Genomic DNA, 18,479 nt, shown 5'->3' on the forward strand with positions numbered 1-18,479 from the left:
AATAATGGCATAATAAAGGTTCTGAAAGAAATTACACACAGGCTGATTAGCAGCATTTGTCAGGAAAGACTCCTTGTTGATATCAGAGGAGTCATCTTTTCGAAATTACCAGTTCATCCTATTACAACCAACAAATATACCATAAAAATTCTATTTTATCAGTTTGTTGTGGGTTTTTTGGTTGTTTTTGGTTTTGGACATAAATAGACCTTAATCTGTAGTTTGGAAATATTTCAGTATATGTCCAAGAAAATAAAAATTATCCAAATGTATTAATCTAGTAATTATTTCCAGAGGCTTTTATGATTCTTTCATTTTCAGGGAATAACTTTTAAACGTGTAGGTGTTCCAACTACAATGGATTTAGTTAAATCTCGGAGTATGGATGCCATCAGGTATGCAGTTTTTTTTATATTAAGTAATATTTTTTCTTTTGTCCGTGGTGCACAGTTTCAATTCATTACATGTTTATTAAGGACCAGCTGTAGTGCTTCATATAACAGATTTCCAATTTCCAAAGTTCAGGTGGCCAGTTATTAACAGTATGGTTAGCTGCGTTAAAATATCTCTGTTGCAAGGTTGAACGATGAAAATCTGTATATATTGCTTCTTGAGGAGAAAGAAGTGTAAACTACTGCTTGGTAATCATCTTGATTCCTCATTAACTAGAACAACACTAAAAAATTAAACTTACTGCTCCCTTTCATAAACCAGCAATGAAGTTTCTGGCATTATCTGGAGAAAAATAAGTGTGTTAGTGGTCATGGATAGAATACCAATCCATATTTAAATTAGCTCGGTACGTTTCAAGGTAAGAGTGACTGCTATGTGTGTTATTTAGGTTGTGTGACCCAACAAGATGGAGAACTAGACATTTTCTCCAACACTCATGAATTCTTGGACCTTTCCAGAAGTAAAAGATAAAGCATTTGTAATTATCTGTACAAATTAAGATACACCAAGAACCCGGATGAAGTAACAGTTTGATGAACTGACAACCAAGAAGGCTAATCCCCGATCCCTAATATGCTCATTCAGCACGTTCTGCACCAGCCCCTGTGTTCTGCCACAGCTGCATAATGGGTCCCATAGGTTTGTGTTCTGGAATCTATTCAGCATTTTCCTTAATGTTACTGTCATCTTTGCTGGCACAACCTTCACCTTTCCCCCCACCTATGTACTCTGCTCTCCCCATCATCCCGTGGCAACAAGCACAGAATTCAACTCTCCCCATCCTGGCCTGTGAGGAGGAGATGGGGTACAAGAAAATGGAAGCTTGCTCTTCCTGTTCTGTAACAATACTCAGCCAGAGAATTAAAGAACAGAGGGAACTAGGTCAGGACACCAGCATGGGGGAAAGGCTCTGTCAGGCTTGAAGAAAAGGGGGACTGGCTCCCAGCCAAGGTCGTTTCTATCCCTTGAGAAGATATGTCTAACATACTGAGGCTAGTGAAAAGTGAATTCCCTAGTGGGGGAGGAAGCTAAGAAAGCTTAGTCCTTAGGGGAGCTGCCATCAAAGAAGGAGTCAGAAAGTGAAAAGTAGGGAAATATAAGGAAAAAAGACTGAAATTGACAAAGCTCTCAGGAGGAAGTAAACTTGGTTAAAAACCTTGAACGTACACAGGTAAACCAACAGGGAAAATATTAATAACAGAATGGAAGATAGCCTTCAGGACATCTAAACAAGTCCAAATATTTCTGAATCAATGTTTCAAGGCAGAGCAAAATCAGCACCTAATGAGGCAGAGGACCCTGTGGATTCCCAAGGGAACACAGAACCACAGCAATATATTTCCAGATGTTTGAAGAGATAAATAAGAATCATGGAACTGGGATTTATTGGCCTGTGCAGTAGAAATAATTTGCAAAATGTAAAAACTGATAGTGGCGAGTCTTACCACCTACCAGAAAAAAAAAACCCGAGAGAGATAACTGATTAGGAATGCAAATAGAATTTTAGGACAGTTTGGAAGAAGAATATTCAGCGCTTATGGCAATGCCTGTTTGGTAAAAATGACAATCCCATCAAAACAATTTGCGGTTTTAATGCTATCAAGCTATTAAAGTGATACTTTATGGAACTCAATAAAATAGTGATAAAATTCATTTGAAGAAACAAAAAGATCTAGAATGAAAGTAGTGCTTATTTGATAAAAACTGTCGGGGAAAAACTGGAAAGCAGTCTGGCAGAAATCAAACTTAGATAACATCTTATGCCATATTTCATGATAAATTCAAAATAAATTTGTGATATTAAAGATTACACCATGAAAAAATTTTTAAAAGCAGATTATATGTCTTTTACAATTATGAGTAAGAAATACATTTTTAAGCAAGGGGTAGAGGCAATTGCAAAAGATAAAATAGATAACTTTGACTACAAAGCTATCTTTGTAACTAAAAAGATGCACAAACAAAATTAATACATACAAGATAAATGGCTTAAAAACTCTTTGCATCAAATTTCCCAGATAAGGGTTTGGTATCCAAGATATATAATCATTATATGTCCAGAATCCATTCATTTCCTCAATCAGTAAATAGTCAACGGATATGAACAAACAGTTCTCAAAAGAATTGCTAATTACTAACAACCAGATGAAAGAAGTCTCCAGATCACTAATAATAAGACAAATAAAAATTAGAGCAACCCTGAAGTTTCCCCATATACCTTCAAATTGGCAAAGATGGCAAAAAGATGTTGGAGTGGTATTGAGACACTAGGTAAACCAGTGCAATGTTGGTGGAACTGTGAATCAGCAAAACTCTTTTGGAAAGCAGTTTGGAATTAAGCACATAATAATGATTAAAATGACTATACCCTTTGACCCAGAGATTCCACTACTAGGCTTATAATCCAAGGACTCAGTTGATAAAGAAGTCCTCATATACATCAAAATATAGCAGCACTTTTTGTGATAGCGAAGGATTGAAAACAAAGTAGATGCCCACTGATATTAATTTGGAATTGTCCAGCAAGAAATCATTGCCTTTAGACCCATTACCATCGTGGAATTTTACTATGCTGTAAGCAATGTGTGTGACGAATGCAGGGAGACATTGGTGAAGAGGGAAGTCAACAGAGCCAAGAAAACAGCAGACACACTGACTATGAACGACATAAATGGAAAGAACACCAAAAAATTAAAAGTGACTTTTGCAAAATTACAACCAAGCATGGCCCTAAAGAAGATATCTCCATCCTGCTCTTTTGAGAGCAGCAGTTCCATAGATGGGCTACCTCGTGTATCTTTTCAGACCCTTTCTGTGCCGTTTACTAGTTTTGCCAGTTTCTCTTTTTTGTTTTTTCTTTAAAAAAACATTTGTTATATGATAGATGAGATGGCTCTTGGAGGGATATCTGGGGAAATTCTGGTGTTGCGAAAATAAAAATGATGATATGACTTATGTTATACTATAATCTAGAAGAAACATTTCAAAGTTAAATATGTGCAAAATATCACTAGTCTTTTGCAGATGTTTTCAAATTATTTCTGAAAATGTAATAATTAATGGACAAAGCATTAAATATGAAAGGACAGTTTAATGGACTTGTATTCTAGTTAAAAATTCTACAGCCTTACCTGGCAGTAAAAATTCTGCAGTATAACCAAGAAAATGTTATATTAAATAAAATTGTAGGTCCCTGGCTTCAGTTTCTTTTGTTGCTGTTGAATTTTTCCGGCCATCAGCTCAGAGACTGATAGAGGAGAAGGGGGCAGTGGATGCACTGGCAGCAGCATTAGCGCACATCTCAGGGGCCTCCTCTTTCGAACCTCGATCCTTGATCAACTCTGATAAGGTACAGATCCTTGGGGCAGTGGTAATGGAGGGCAGCAGATGCTAACTGAAACTCGATAAATGTGCCTTACTACTGTGATTGTTTTAACTCCCTTAATGTGACATGCTTCCTGTGTCCTGTGTCACCAAAACCTGTTTGTGCTTGTAGGCATTCTCTCTCAAGAAATTTTCACCTACAGGAAATGCTGGGTCATACATCTGTCCCAAATCATACTCTTGGGAAGGACCCAAATACCAAAATTCTTTCAAGCAACCTTGACAGATGGCCATCCAGTCTCTCCTTGAACACATTCAGCAGTGGAAAGCACCGACTTCCGCTCTAGACAGGCCTGTCACTCAGAAGATCTTCCTTTTATGGAGGGGAAATGTGCTTCCCTGAAACTTCCCCAAAGTGGTCCTGGTACTGCTATGCTCCCCTCGGGGAAGCCACTTGGATTAATCTTCTCTTCTAGCTGTTCTCCCTTTCATCTCAGCCCCTGCCAATAACCACATCTCTTTCTCCTCTCCCCAGGGTCCCACTGATAACTCTTGTCATCGAATCTCATTGTTTCTCTGTTCGTGATTCCTCGTAGCCCTCTTCTTTCTGCTCCCACATTCATACCTGTCCCTCATCTTCCTCTCTGGTGCATCCTCCACTCAGTGGCCTCCAGAACAAAACTAAAAGTTTCTAAAGTACTTAATGTTCCCTGTTGCCTAACCTATCTCCGACCTTCCTTTCCAGCCTCAGTAAACTTTTCTCCCATCCTGAATTCTGCTATCCAGCCAAACTTTCCTTCCTGCTTCACCCATTTAACACTCCTTCTGCCTCTGGGCCTTCATACTGGCCACAGATGCGTCTTTACCACACTTTTGCCTTGTAGAACCCCATGATCATTCACCACCTTCTGCATGAAGCTTGTGCTGGCCCTCCTTCCTTCCCTCCTCCCAGCTTATTTGTATTTCAAATGTGCTTATTTATACACATGTGGGCTGCTATGCTAGAATGTGAGCTCCATGAGGGCAGGGATGGTTTTATTTTGGCCGTGATATCTTATTGGTCAGTCATTTTTCAGTCATGTCTGACCCTTCATGACCCCATTTGGGTTTTTCTTGGCAGAGATACTGGAGTGGTTTGCCATTTCCTTCTCCATCTCGTTTTATAGATGAGGAACTGAGGCACACAGGGTTGAGTGACTTGCCCAGGACACAACTAGTAAGCATTTGAGGCCAAAGTTGAGCCTGGGGAGACTCCTCTTCCTGACTCCAGGCTTGGCTCTCTGTGCGCTATGGTGCCACCTGGCTCCCCTTTTATCCCTCGTCTCCATGTTCTAATAGGTATTTAGTAGATGCTTGTTGACTCATTGGCTGGTTACCTTTTTGGAACACTAGTCTGTCTCAAAATGCAGTACCTGAAATTGAACACAGTGCAATAGATGTGGTCTGACCACATGGAAAACAAGTAATAGCTGACCTTGTATATAGAGCCTTAAAGGTTACGAAAGTGATTTACATACATTATCTCATTTGCCTCTAACAAATCTTCATTTGTTATCCCCATTTTACTGCTGAGAAAGCTGAGGCTCAGAAAAGCAAAGCACATTTACCCATGGTAACACAACCAGAGGGACAGAATCCAAAGTTCTTCTGACTTTTCAACGATACCAAGCCAAGTAGCATATAATTGTGACTTCCATTGACCCTAACCCTTCACTTCTGTTAATGCAACCTAAGGCACCTGTCTTTCTCATAGTAGTGATCACGTCTCAGAAGAATTAAGAAGTGTTGGAGTTGATTTCATGAACCCAAAACGCACAACTTTGTTTCTCTCTGTTAACTTTTGTCTTGTTGGTTTTAGCTCAGGGCTGCAGCCTGAGATCTGAGTAACATTCAATTTATAAGAATTGAGCAGTTTAAAACTATTGTTTTTCTTTAAATGTGCCACGAACTTCGAAAGCAGAAACAACAGTTCTACTCCAGCAGCCTTCCTCTTTTCATTTTGCTTTCTCTATTAGTGAGGCATTTCGGTCACCTGGCCCATTCGTGTAAGAAGTCCCTGCAGGAACAAACCACCTCTTTTCCAGTTTGTTCCCACTTGAATAATGCCCCCCTTTTTGTGTGTTACAGTGTTCAGAACAGTTTTACATGCATTGTTTCATCTGACCCTCCACAATGTGAGGCCAACAAGGGGTAACATCCTCATTCCTTTCCTGCTTTTAGTAGTTTGTGGGACCTGTCTATGGTGACAACAGGAAGTAGCAGAGCGCTACCAAGAGCCGGGCCTAAAACCACGTCCTCCACCTCCTGCTGCATTATTCTCTGTTTTGCCGCATGTAGAAGCATATACCAGTGTTTTAGTGAATATTAATTTTTTAAAATTTCTAACTACTTCAGAAACGACTAAAATGTTATAGCAAATGAACAGTGCAGATAATAATGGCACTGTTTGTTGATTATTCAGTAAATGCTGAATCCTCTTTTTGACATATTCTGCCAGATGCTGTGGGGCATATTGAATGACCTTTAGGTGCTCAGTCTTGTTATAGTAATTCTCTATATTTTAAATTGTATTAGAAAACAAAAGTTATGTTGTCTAATGGATTTTCTAGCTAATTTACCAAAAAGAAAGTGCTTGTAATTATGAGTGCTTGCAAGATCTGCATTAGCATGCGATTCATAATGTCTTTGTCTTGCTTTATGTTGTGTGGTTTTAAAGGCAAAGTCTGCTTTCTTTCATTATCCTGAAATCCATACTCCCTGTTGACTGTGATGTTTACTCCTGAAGGGATTTGTGACTATGATTCTGCAAAGTCCAGAAGAGTTACAAGACATCAGCACTGCTAGGAAGGAGCTCAGCAGGAAGCTGAGTAGTGACACCATGTCCCGAATTGTCCGCATGTGCCTCCTCAAAGGGAAAATGGTAGGTGTCACAATTCCTCTACAAAGCTTTGTAACCAAATGTAAACTGTTTAGAAGGTTAGCAGCTTTGGGGCTTCATTTTTTATAGTACAAAAAATATGATTTCTGGGTGCTCGCTTATATCTGATAAAATCTCCAAAGAAAGCTAAAAGTCACTCTTGTTTCACAAAATCCAAAATTGCTTACAGGTAGACATAATTTCTTAGTCCTTGAAATAGCTTCTGTTAATTCAAGTTGGACTGATGTTTTGGGCTGGCATCTTAACACATAGGCAGTTTTGGAGGAGGGGTAGGTATTTGTTACTTTGGGCCTTAGGGACAATGACATAAAATTGCCCATTTTTAAAGTTGTTATTATACTTGGATGGGGTTTCACTTAACCTTTCTCTTAAAAAAATGTAAACTGCTGGGAGATTACCCTCAAAGCCTATTTTAGGGAAGATTGCCTCCTAAATATTTCAGATTTAAAGAAAGTGTTATCATTCTTTTTCTAGGGTGTATGCTTCGATATTCCAACAAGTGAGTCAGAACTAATGCAGGTAATCTTTTTTATGCCTACTTTTAGAAGAATATTAAACCAGCTGTTCTGAGTACTATCGTACTGTGAAATTAACTGATTGCTGCAAGTTGTTGCTTGCTTTAAAAAAAAAGGGCTTTCCTATATTCTGAACTTAAACGCTGAAAAAATAACATTTCCGTATACACAGTAAAGCACACAAACAGGATATCACAAATCTCCACCTTACACTCCCTGCTCTTCTCTTAAAAGTTTACAACATTCCTAGTAACTATAATATAGCACCCCCAAACAAATCCTGGGACAGTAGAACCAGCAAAAAGATGGGGTGAAACAATCTTTTAGCCCAAGAAACTTAGAAGATCAGCAAGAAAGATCTGTCTCGCTCGGGTGAAAGGGAAATGCAGTCCAGGACAGGAAGTGTCCCAGCAAGCCAGCAGCAAGCCCCACCTCAGGAAGCCAGTGGGAGATTCTGAGCCATGGAACAGGCAGACATCAACTCCAGGAACAGACTCCTGCTCACTCCCCTGTGCCTCAGCATAGCCAGGGGAAGGACAGACTCCAGCTCAGAGAACTTCCACATGCTTTAGCATAGCCCCCAGCAGACAGGTAGACTCCAACCCTGTGGGTGCCTATGCAGACAGGCAGCCATGAGCACCAGTCAGCCACATGCTTCAGCACAGCCCAGGGCAAATAGACACCAGCCAGCAGCCAGACCATGTGCTTCAGTGTAACCCCAGAAAAACGCAGAAACACCCCATCAGCCTCAGCACACGCCAGCACTAGGACCCTGGCTGAGCACCAGGTAAGCTGCTAGACCCCTTATGGCCTCTAGCAACACCAACCACCCAGACGTGAGGGTCCCCCATGACCCTTAGGCAACATCAGTGTAATACCAGGTAAATAGCCAGGCCCTGCAGCACCTGGCACAAGCCTGAGACAGTGCTCCTTCTACCCTAGGCGCAGAGTTCATATTTAAGAGGAAAAAAGCCAAAAAAGATGAGCAAAAAACCAACAATAGAAGAATCTGACCATGGAAAGTGATTATGGTGACAGGGAAGGTCAAGACACTAATTCAGAAGTGGATAACAATGTCAAAACACCTATGGGCAAAACCCCAGAGTTAAAATGGGAAGTGGTCTCAAGCCCAGGAAGAACTTATGGAAAAACTCAAAAAGGAGCTTAAAAAGAGAGCAAGAGTGATGCAAGAGAATTATGAAAAAAGAGTCAGCAGTTTGGAAAAAGAAAACAGCTGCTTAAAAAGTACAGTTGGCCAAATGGAAAAACAAGTACAAAAGCTAACTGAGAGAAACAATTTTTTAGAATTGAACGAGTAGAAGCTAATGACTCCGTAAGACATCAAAAATGAATCAAATTCAGAAAAATGAAAAAAATAGAGGAAAATGTAAAATACCTCATTGGAAAAACAACTGACCTGGAAAATAGATCTAGGAGAGTCAATGTCAGAATCATTGGACTACCTGGAAGCCAAAATCAAAAGGAGGATCTGGACAGCATCTTTCAGGAAGGAAAATATCTTGATATCTTGGAACCAGAGGGCAAAATAGACACTGAAAGAATCCACCGATCATTTCAGGAAAGAGATCCCAAAATAAAAACTCCAAGGAACGTTATAGCCAAATTACACAACTACCAGGTAAAGGAAAAAATACTGCAAGTGGCCAGAAAGAAACTGTTCAAGTAGTGGGGAGCAGCAGTCATAATTACACAGTCATGGAAATGATGTTATGGAACCACAACCAAGAATCACCTATCTGGCCAAATTAAGCATAATACATCAAGGGAAAAAATGGTCACTCAGTGAAATAGAAGGACTTCAAGCTTTTATAAGGAGACGACCGGAATTGAACCAAAAATTTGATCTCCAATATCAAGATCAAAGAGAAGCCTAAAAAGGGGAAAGAAAACATAAGAGTTTCAATGGAGCTGAACTGTTTACATCCCCACATGGGAAGATGATACTTGTAATTCTTCTAGGGGCAGCTAGGTGGTACAGTGGATAGGGCTCTGGCCTTGGAGTCACTTATTAGCAGTGTGACCCTGGGCACTTAACTCCAGTTGCCTCAGGGGAAAAAAAGTGTTTGATTTGATACTCGTAATTTTTTTTTGGCTTTTTGTTGAGGCAGTTGGGGTTAAGTGACTTGCCCAGGGTCACACAGCTAGTGTCATGTGTCTGAGACTGGATTTGAACTGGGGTCCTCCTGACTTCAAAGCCAGAGCTCTATCCACTGCACCACCTACCTGCCCCTGATACTCTAAATACTTTGAAAAATTGTACCACTAATGGTAAACTAGAAGGACAGTATATATAGACAGAGGGTACTGGTATAAGGTGAATTTGAGGGAATGACAAAAAAGTAATTAGGTGATGAGAAAGAGGAGTACACTGGGGACAGAAGGAAGGGAGAGATAGAATGAGGTAAATTATTTCACATGAAGAGGTATGAAAAAACCTATTACAGTGGAGGGAAGATGGGAGGGTGGGCAAGGGGCATTGCTTGAACTTAAATCAGAATTGGCTCAAAGAGGGAATAATAAACACGATCAGTCGAATATAGAAATCTATCTTACCCAACAGGAAAGTAGGAAGGGAGGAGATTAAGAAGGGGGGGTAGTGGTGTACTGACAGAAGAGAGGGCAGACTGGGGGAGGTCTTAGAAGCAAAACACGGTTGAGGAGAGAAATGAAAGGAGAGAGAGAACAAACAGGAGGAAAAATAGGATGGAGGGAAATGCACAGTTAGTAATCGTAGCTGTGAATGCGATGAACTCTCCCATAAAATGGAAGGAGATGGCAGAATGGATCAAAAACCAGAATCTTACAATGTGTAGCATACTTTTTTCCACTTTGTTCTTTTTCTTGCTTTTTTCCCCTTTTGATCTGTTTGTTACAAGAAACACACTTGAAGCAGAGAGACACAGAGTAAAGGTAAGGGGCTAGAGCAGAATCTGTTATGCTTCAGCTGAAGCAAAAAAAGTAGGCAATCCAGATCTCAGACAAAGCAAAAGCAAAAATAGACCTAATGAAGAGAGATAAGGAAAGAAACTACATCTTGCTAAAAGATACCATAGACAATGAAGTAATATCAGTACTAAACATATGCACCAAGTGGTATGGCATTCATATTCTTAAGAGAAGTTAAGTGAGTTACAGGTTCATGACCAAATGAGATAGAAAGCAATTTGAAAATGTAAAATATATAATTTAAACTATATTAAATTAAAAAACTTTTGCACAGACAAAACCAGTGCAACCAATATTAGAAAGAAAGCCAAAAGCTGGGAAACAATCTTTACAGCAAGTGTCTCTGGAAAAGGCTTCATTTCTCAAATATGTAGAGAACTGAGTCAGATTTATAAAGAATACAAGCCATTCATTTCCCCAGTTAAAAAATGGTCAAAGGATATGAACAGGCAGTTTTCAGATGAAGAAGTCAATGCTATCCCTAGGCATATGAAGAAGTAATCTAAATCACTTGATCAGAGAAATGCAAATTAAAACAACTGTGAGGTACCATCTCACACCTATCAGATTGGCTAATATGAGAGAAAAGGAAAATGACACGTTGGAGAGAGAGAATGTGGGAAAATTGGGACACTAAAATGCATTGTTGGTGGAGTTGTGAACTGACCCAACCATTCTGGAGAGCAATTTGGAACAATGCCCAAAGGGCAACCAGACTACTAAGTCTGTATCCCAAAGAGATTATAAAAAAGGGGAAAAAGACCTACGTGCAAAAAAATGTTTATAGCAGCCCTTTTCATAGTGGCAAAATATTGGCAATAGAGGGGATGTCCATCAGTAGGGGAATGGGTGAACAAATAATGGAATACTGTTGTGCAGTAAGAAATGATGAACAGGCAGATTACAGAAAAACCTGGAAAGACTTGTACTAACTGATGTAAAGTGAAATGAGCAGAACCAGGAAAACATTGTATGATCATCAACTGTGAATGACTCAGCTCTTCCTCAGCAACACGGTGATCCAAGGCAAATACAAAGGATTCACAAGGAAGATGTTATCCCCAACCGGATAAAGAAATGATGGGCTCGGAAAGCAAATCAGAGCATGCTTTTTTTCACTTCATTCTTTTTCATGCTTTTTTCCCCTTTTGATTCGTTTGTTCTTGCACAACTGTGACTAATACAGAAGTTTGTTTACATGATAGCAAATGCAAAACCTGTTTAAAATGATTGCCTGCATTTTAGGAAGAGAGAAGGAGAAGGAGGGACGGAGAAAACTTTGGAACTCAAAATCTCGTAAAAATGAATGCTAAAAATTGTCTTGACGTAATTGGGGGAAAATACTATTAAAAAAAGGGGAAAAGTATGTAACAAATTCTTCAAGTTACTTTCAAACCCCCCCCCCCCGCTTGCTTGTTCTTCCTTCTGAACTTTTTTCTTCTGTGCATTTAAAAAAGTGTTACAATGGTGCTCTTTTTTGAGGGGGATGGGGGAAGGCAGCATCACCATCATAACTTGTTTGGAAATGTTGGTCTATTTTCTATTGACAGTGAACATTCTGTGTACCATTACAAGAAGTACCATTATCACACAGGGAGATGCGATGGGGCAAATCAAATCTCTTAACTACTTAAGGTGAACACCTCACTTAAGTTTGTAAACCTATGATTCCTTATCTCCTGACTCCAGTGTTGCACTAAAAGCTCACTGATTTCTCCTAATCAGGAATGAGTTTTTTGTTATCCTTTTTTCCTCTAATAGCTTGAACTTTCCTTTTTAGCCATCATATAAAAACCAAAACTATTTGGATGCTAATATTTCTGGAATACATCACAAATTCTGTTGACTGATGTAGTGCTTTGATACCTCATTGTGAGATGGAGGTGACCCTGGCATCTTGAGGGCTAGTCCTGCCACACAGGAAAGACTTCCAGGACAGGACAGGTGATGGACCTGATCTGAAGCTCAAGCTTGGCTTGGCTTTGTGAGGGAGGCATCAGCAGCTTGGCCAAAGGGTGATGGATGTATCTGCTACTGCAGCCTTCCAAGCGAAGGGCTGTGAAGGTTAGGATTTGCTCATGTGGAAGGAGTAATGCCACATAGACAGAACTGCAGGCCTTGGAAGTATTGCACACTTGATGGCCTCCTAAAGGGTCTAGCATTGGAGTCAGAAGGCCTGGGTTCAAGGCCTGCCTCACTGTATGAATGTAGGCAAGTAGCAGTAATGGTCCTTGCACTGCCTGGAACATCGTTGTCAGCATTAGTTAGCACTTTGTATCTTGAGTTCTTGGAGCTTTTCATGGTTTGGTCTCTTGCCTGGTTTTTCTCATTCCAGGTGATGTTTTTTCTTATGCTTTAGAGCATAGAAAATTGACATCTTAGATAGTTGGCTTAGATTGGTGGTTCTTAAACTTTTTGGTGTCCATCTAGTAAAGCCTATGCACCCCTTCTCAGAATAATGATTTTTAAAAAAATTTTTAAATTTATTTTGATTTATCAACAATCACTTCCATAAGCTTTTGAGTTTTACAGTTTCTCCCCCTTCCTCCCCAAGACAGTGCGCAATCTGACATAGGCTATACATATACATTCCTATTAAACAGATTTTCACATCAGTCACATAGTAAGGAAGAATTAGAACCAATAGGAGAACCACAAGAAAGAGGAAACAACATAAAACAGAAGAAAAAGAATAGCAAACATTATGCTTCAATCTGCATTCAAACTTCATAGTTCTTTCTTTGGCTGTGGATAGCATTTTCCATCATGAGGCCTTTGGAGATGAATTAGATCCTTGCATTGCTGAGAAAGGTTAAGTCTATCAAAGTTAGTCATCGCACAACATGGCTGTTACTGTGTATAACATTCTCCTGGTTCTGCTTACTTCACTCGGCATCAGTCCATACAAGTCTTTCCAGGTTTTTCTGAAGTCCACCTGCTCATCATTTCTTATAGCACAGTAGCATTCCATTACATTCATACACCACAACTTGTTCAGCCATTCCCCAGTTGATGGGCATCTTCTCAATTTCCAACAGAATAATGTTTTTAAATATATCAGATAGGTAGGGAAATCTATCCTCTGCCCTACAGGAAATTGAAGTGGAAGGGGATAAGGGGGAGAGGAGAGTGTGATAGAAAGGAAGGCAGATTGGGGGAAGGGATATTCAGAAGTCTTGGGTAGGAGGAGGGGACAGATGGGGAGAAAATGTGGAACTAAAAATCTTGTGGAAGTGAATGTTGAAAACTAAAAGGGAAAAAATTCAAAATGGCTACTAAAATTGAAAAAATGTCTGAAACCAACTTTATATATTGCAGCATTCTATATTTTAACAATAGATTGAAAAAAAATAAATTGAGTATGTGTGGAAAAAAAATAAGATAAAACACAGGATTACAAAGGGAACACAAAAAATTCACAAACCTTACGTTATAAACCCCTGTATTAGATAATTCTAAAATTAAAGAGATTCAGAGCCTCTCTGAAGAGCTGTCATTCATGAGCTTTGTTTCTTATTTTGGGGCTGCTCAGAGACCCTTTTCCACTTCCTGGCTTTTATCTACGTCCTCATTACTTTAGCTAGCCGGATAAATGACTCCTGAATGAGACACAGGGTACTGCAGTTTTGTGAAAGGGGTTTCTGCTTGCTTCTGGAATCACTGTGTAATTTTTATCAATCTCGTAAATTGTCCTCACAGGCAGAGTGGAATGATTCAGACTGGATATTATCGGTGCCAGATGCGTTACCAGAATTAGAAGAATATTATGACGGGAGGAGACCATCCAACTCCAGACAGAGAGGTGGCCGGTCAGGTGGCCGCTTTGGAGGAGGCCGGTCAGGAGGCCGGTCAGGAGGCCGGTCAGGTGGCCGGCAGGGTGGCCGGTCAGGTGGCCGGCAGGGTGGTGGCCGGTCAAGAAGTCGACAAGATAACAGGAGGCGTGGAGGTGGAAATAGATCAAGAGGTCGGGGCAAGCAACGAAGTGCTAACAGTTAATTCTGCCAACATAAGCTGGTTAATTGGGTCAGATCATGTGTATCACCCACCACAAATTGGGTCTTCATAGTTGAGGGATGTATCTGCTGTTTGCAAAAAAGTAACATTACAACCATTCATGTGAAAACAAAGCTACTTATCCAGTTATACCTTTGAATAAAAAAAACTTTTATTGCCTCTTTTCACTAAGCGTAAAGACTGAATATTTCCAAAGTTTCTCATTCCCTTTGCTTAAATACTTCATGAATCCATGACTTTAGTGGTGTGGGTCCTGTCTCTCTACCTACTGTCTTTGTTACCCAAGCTCATGGATTCTCAAGAGAAGAAAAAGATCTGCAAAGTCCTTGAGTCCAACCTGTATCTGAACAGAAATCCCCTCTGCAAGACTCTGACCAAGGGTCTTTTAGCCTCTGCTGAAAACCCAGGGACAAAGAACCAGCCCACCCCTGTGTAGATGGACAGCCTGCCCATCTTTTGGACACCTGGAATTGCTAGGGAGAATCTCCCTTCTTTGAGTTGCTGTAGCTAAAAACCAGTCAGGCCTTGGGTGGGAGACGTTTCTCTGCTCGGTTCAGGTGGCTGCCAGGCCTGCCCACATCCCTCACCTGTTTGAGTTGGCAGGCCCTGTGAGAGCTTGTGCTTCACTGGCATAGCCATTAAGAACCCAGGACCACCTCTGGGAGCTGAGGCCGTGAAGGGGCATTTGAGGAAATGTTACCCAAATTTGTACAAAGGCCATGCTCGTGTTCTGCTGATTCTTTCCAAGGTTTTGTGAAGGTGACAAGTGCTTTGTAACATTTGGGAAAGAAAATAGCCATTGGAAGAGGCTGTGTAACCTCTCTGTGATAATGGAGAGGGGTAGTGAGTGGTAAGGGGAAAAAACAAGGTTTTAGCACATGATTCTGGCCATAAAGGGACCAGGGCTTCCAGTATATCTGTGCTCTCACTAATAGGCATTTCTTCCCGGAGGCCACCTGACAACTCATCCATGCAGTTCAATAAACTATGTGGCAGACACTTTGAAATTATCAATTGATGCTCAAAACAATTCTTTGAGTTAGGTGCTATATTATTCCCATTTTACAGATAGGAAACAGGCAGGTTAAGTGACTTGTCCAGGGGCAATCAGTGTCTGAGGTCATATTTGAACTCGGGTCTAACTGATTCTAAGCCTGGTGCTGTATACACTGCGCCACCTAACTAGTACTTGCCCTCAGTGACTTTACAGTCAAATGTAAGACAACACAAAAGGAAGCTGGTAGGGGTGGGTGACACCAGGTGGTCCCCAGCGTAGGGGCATCATGTTCAGTAGAGTTCCAACCAAGCAGAGCTGCAGGTGGAAATTGGAGAGTTAGCCCTGTTTCTCATTTGGTGTGAGTTGTCCACATCCTGCACAGTGAAGGGCACTGACCCCAAGTCGCCCAGCTGTCCTTTTCTCTTGTAAAACGACCAGCCTACTTCCTTTTCGTGCGTTCATCTCTCTCCTGGACTGTTAGGCTTCTAGAGTATTTCATGGGTTACTTTTAACTTTTCTGCTTGGAACTGGCATGTTGGCAGAACTCCAGGATCATAATACAGTTGTCTCGCTCCATAGCTTTCCGTGGATTATTTGATGAGATTCATTATCATTGATGGAAAGATGCCACAGAAGAACATGTCCCATACAGAGCCAAGATGGCCTTTGTGTAGGTACAGTGCGCGCCATTTTTTTTTGCCCTGCAAGTGCCACAGGGGTGAATTGTGAAGTCCTGTTTAACCACTGTTCCCTCAGTGCCTGCTGTGCCCTGTGCAGGGCATTGTGCTTGGGTCAAGAGAAGAAATGAAGAGAATAGATGCAAGATGTTACACGTGCTTCTAAGGATCTTAGAGCTCACTAAGGGAAAAGATAGGGACACAAAGACCTGTGACATGAATTAGAATTGTGGAATATCAGAGCTGTAATTTTCTAGTCTTCAATTCATAGATGTGAAAACTCACTCAAGGGGGAAATTACTCGTCTAAGATGGCACCAGCTGATCTGGGCTGTAAAAGATGGAAGGAATTTACACGAGTCAAAGCAGGTGTAGGAAGAGGAGGGAAGGGATGGATTCTCAGGGTAAGCACTAATAATAGCTCTCACTTATATAGTGCTTTAAGGATTAGCAACTCACTTTCTTCACTACAACCTTGTGAGAAGAGCAGTCAAAGTCCCTTCACCGACTTTGAAAACAAGCCTTTGAGAGGCTAGCGACTCATCCAGAATCACATTTTCTTAGTGAGTGGCTCAGGTGAATTGTGTCATCTCATCTACAGAAAGGGGATAGGTTCTACCACATGACCTCCAAGGAACTTCTTTTTCCAGTTCTAATTGAGGAGGCATTCAGTTAGACTTCAGAAGAAATCAGAACTAGACACAGATTTGGGGGAGTCATTTACATAGACATAATAGCTCGTTTTTGTAGTGCAGGGTAGGTACTACACACACCTTACTTTTACACAGGAGAAATAGACTTCGAATGGCCACGTGACTTAGAGTACACCAGGAGGTCTTAACTGGGGATTCATCCCCCAAAAGGTCTGTGAACTTGGATGGGAAAAATAATACATCTTTCTTTTCACTAACCTCTAACTGAAATTAAGCATTTCCTTCCGTTATTTAAAAGACTATTAGGAGACATCAGAACAAAAAATCTTTTCCCCCCTAAAACTTCTCCCCTCCTACCTTCTCTGTTAGTATAAAGGGCAACACCACCCTCCAATTCCTCAGGTTCACAACATAGGAGTCATCCGCGATTCTTCACTATCTCTCACCCCCCATATCAAAGATATTATAGCAAGGCCTATTTTGTCTTTGCAACATCTCCAGAATCTGTCCCTTTCTCTCTTCTAACTGCCCCCTTTCATCACCTCACACCTGCACTACTGCAAATAGCTTACTGGTGGGTTTTCCTGACTCAGGTCTCTCCCCACTCCTACATCGATCCTCCAGTCAGTTACCAAAGTAATTTTCCTAAAAGCACACCCCCTACTCAATAAACCCCAGTGACTTCCTATCACCTCCAGGAGCAAATGCAAAATGCTGTAGTTGGCATTCAAAGCCCTTCATGATCTAGCCCCCTCCTATTTTTCCAGGCACGTATTATTATGTTTTTGGCTGACATGTATCCTTGGGTCCAGGGACACTGACCGCCTGTCTGCTCCAGGAATAAGAGACTGACTGCTGACCTCTGTGGCTTCCTTTAAGTCTCAACTAAAATCCCATCTTCTACAGGAAGCCATCCCCAACCTCTCTTAATTCCAGTGCCTACCCTCTTGGTTCCTGTTTGTCCTATATATAGCTCAATTTGTACACATTTGTTTGCTTGTCTTCCCCTATCAGATTTTAAGCTCCTCGAAGGCAGGGACCGTCTTTTGCCTCTTTTTGTATCCCCAGCATTTAGCACAAGTACACAGTGGGTACTTAATAAAAATTGATTGATAAGGAAGGGTGGGCCCTTCCCTCCTGACTTTACCAGATTGAGACAGGGGTACCAGACACAAAGATGTGGAATACACCAATCTCTAAAGTTAGAGCCGGAAGGGACTTTAGATGTGGTCTAATCTATTTAATTCAACAACCAAGTAAGTGCCTGTTCTCAAGGTTAGTGCCCTGGGGCCATAAGAATAATACAAGGTTGTAATCAAAGAGCCTACCTCCACTGGAGGAAAGGCTATTTCCGATAAGAAGGAGAGGAGAATGGGGAGATCTGGAACACTAGAGAAGGGAGAAAGAGCTAACAACTGTTTTTGAGGAACAGTAGGTCAACTTTTGTTGATGCTTGCAAGAAGATAAAGCCTCTCAAAGGTGGAGGTGGGGATGGAGTACAATAGCTGGTGCCCACTTTGGTCAACTGGAACATCAGGTTGAAGCTATATTATGGCATCATAGAGTGGACTTTCAAAGTCATCTACTCCAATCCACTTGAAACTGAGACTCAGTTACTAAGTGGTAGGGCCATGATTTGAACCTAGGTCCTCTGACTTTGAAACCAGTGGTCTTCCTACTGGATCATACTGTCTCCCATCAAAATGAAGGCCTGAAATGTCAGGTAAGGAGTTTGTAATTTATCCTAGAGGTAATAGGAGTGGGAGCTAAGGTGGCACAGGGATAGAGTGCTGGGCTTGGAGTCAGGAAGATTCAAATCTGGCTTACTAAGCTGCATGACCCTGGCCAAGTCACTTATCCGTTTGCCTCAGTTTCCTAATCTGTAAAATGAGCCGGGAAAGGAAGTGGCAAACCATTCCAGTACCTTTGCAAAAAAAAAAAA

At 41.0% G+C, this 18,479-nt stretch overlaps 1 protein-coding gene across 3 annotated transcripts in view; it reads left to right on the forward strand.

Moving 5' to 3' along the window:
* The window catches only part of DDX50 (DExD-box helicase 50), a 28,318-nt gene extending 13,940 nt beyond the window's left edge, over positions 1-14,378 (forward strand). For all 3 annotated transcript variants that reach the window (XM_020975152.2, XM_020975154.2, XM_020975153.2), the window contains 5 exons: positions 322-395; positions 3,643-3,802; positions 6,563-6,697; positions 7,190-7,234; positions 13,897-14,378. In XM_020975152.2, the coding sequence (XP_020830811.1) occupies positions 322-395; positions 3,643-3,802; positions 6,563-6,697; positions 7,190-7,234; positions 13,897-14,193 (711 nt within the window). In that variant the 3' untranslated portion in view covers positions 14,194-14,378. The remainder of the gene's footprint in view (positions 1-321; positions 396-3,642; positions 3,803-6,562; positions 6,698-7,189; positions 7,235-13,896) is intronic.
* Positions 14,379-18,479: the final 4,101 nt, after the last annotated feature.

This window comes from Phascolarctos cinereus, unplaced genomic scaffold (genome assembly GCF_003287225.1).
Source record: "Phascolarctos cinereus isolate Bilbo 61053 unplaced genomic scaffold, phaCin_HiC Scaffold_3;HRSCAF=262, whole genome shotgun sequence".
In the NCBI taxonomy this organism is placed as follows: domain Eukaryota; kingdom Metazoa; phylum Chordata; class Mammalia; order Diprotodontia; family Phascolarctidae; genus Phascolarctos; species Phascolarctos cinereus.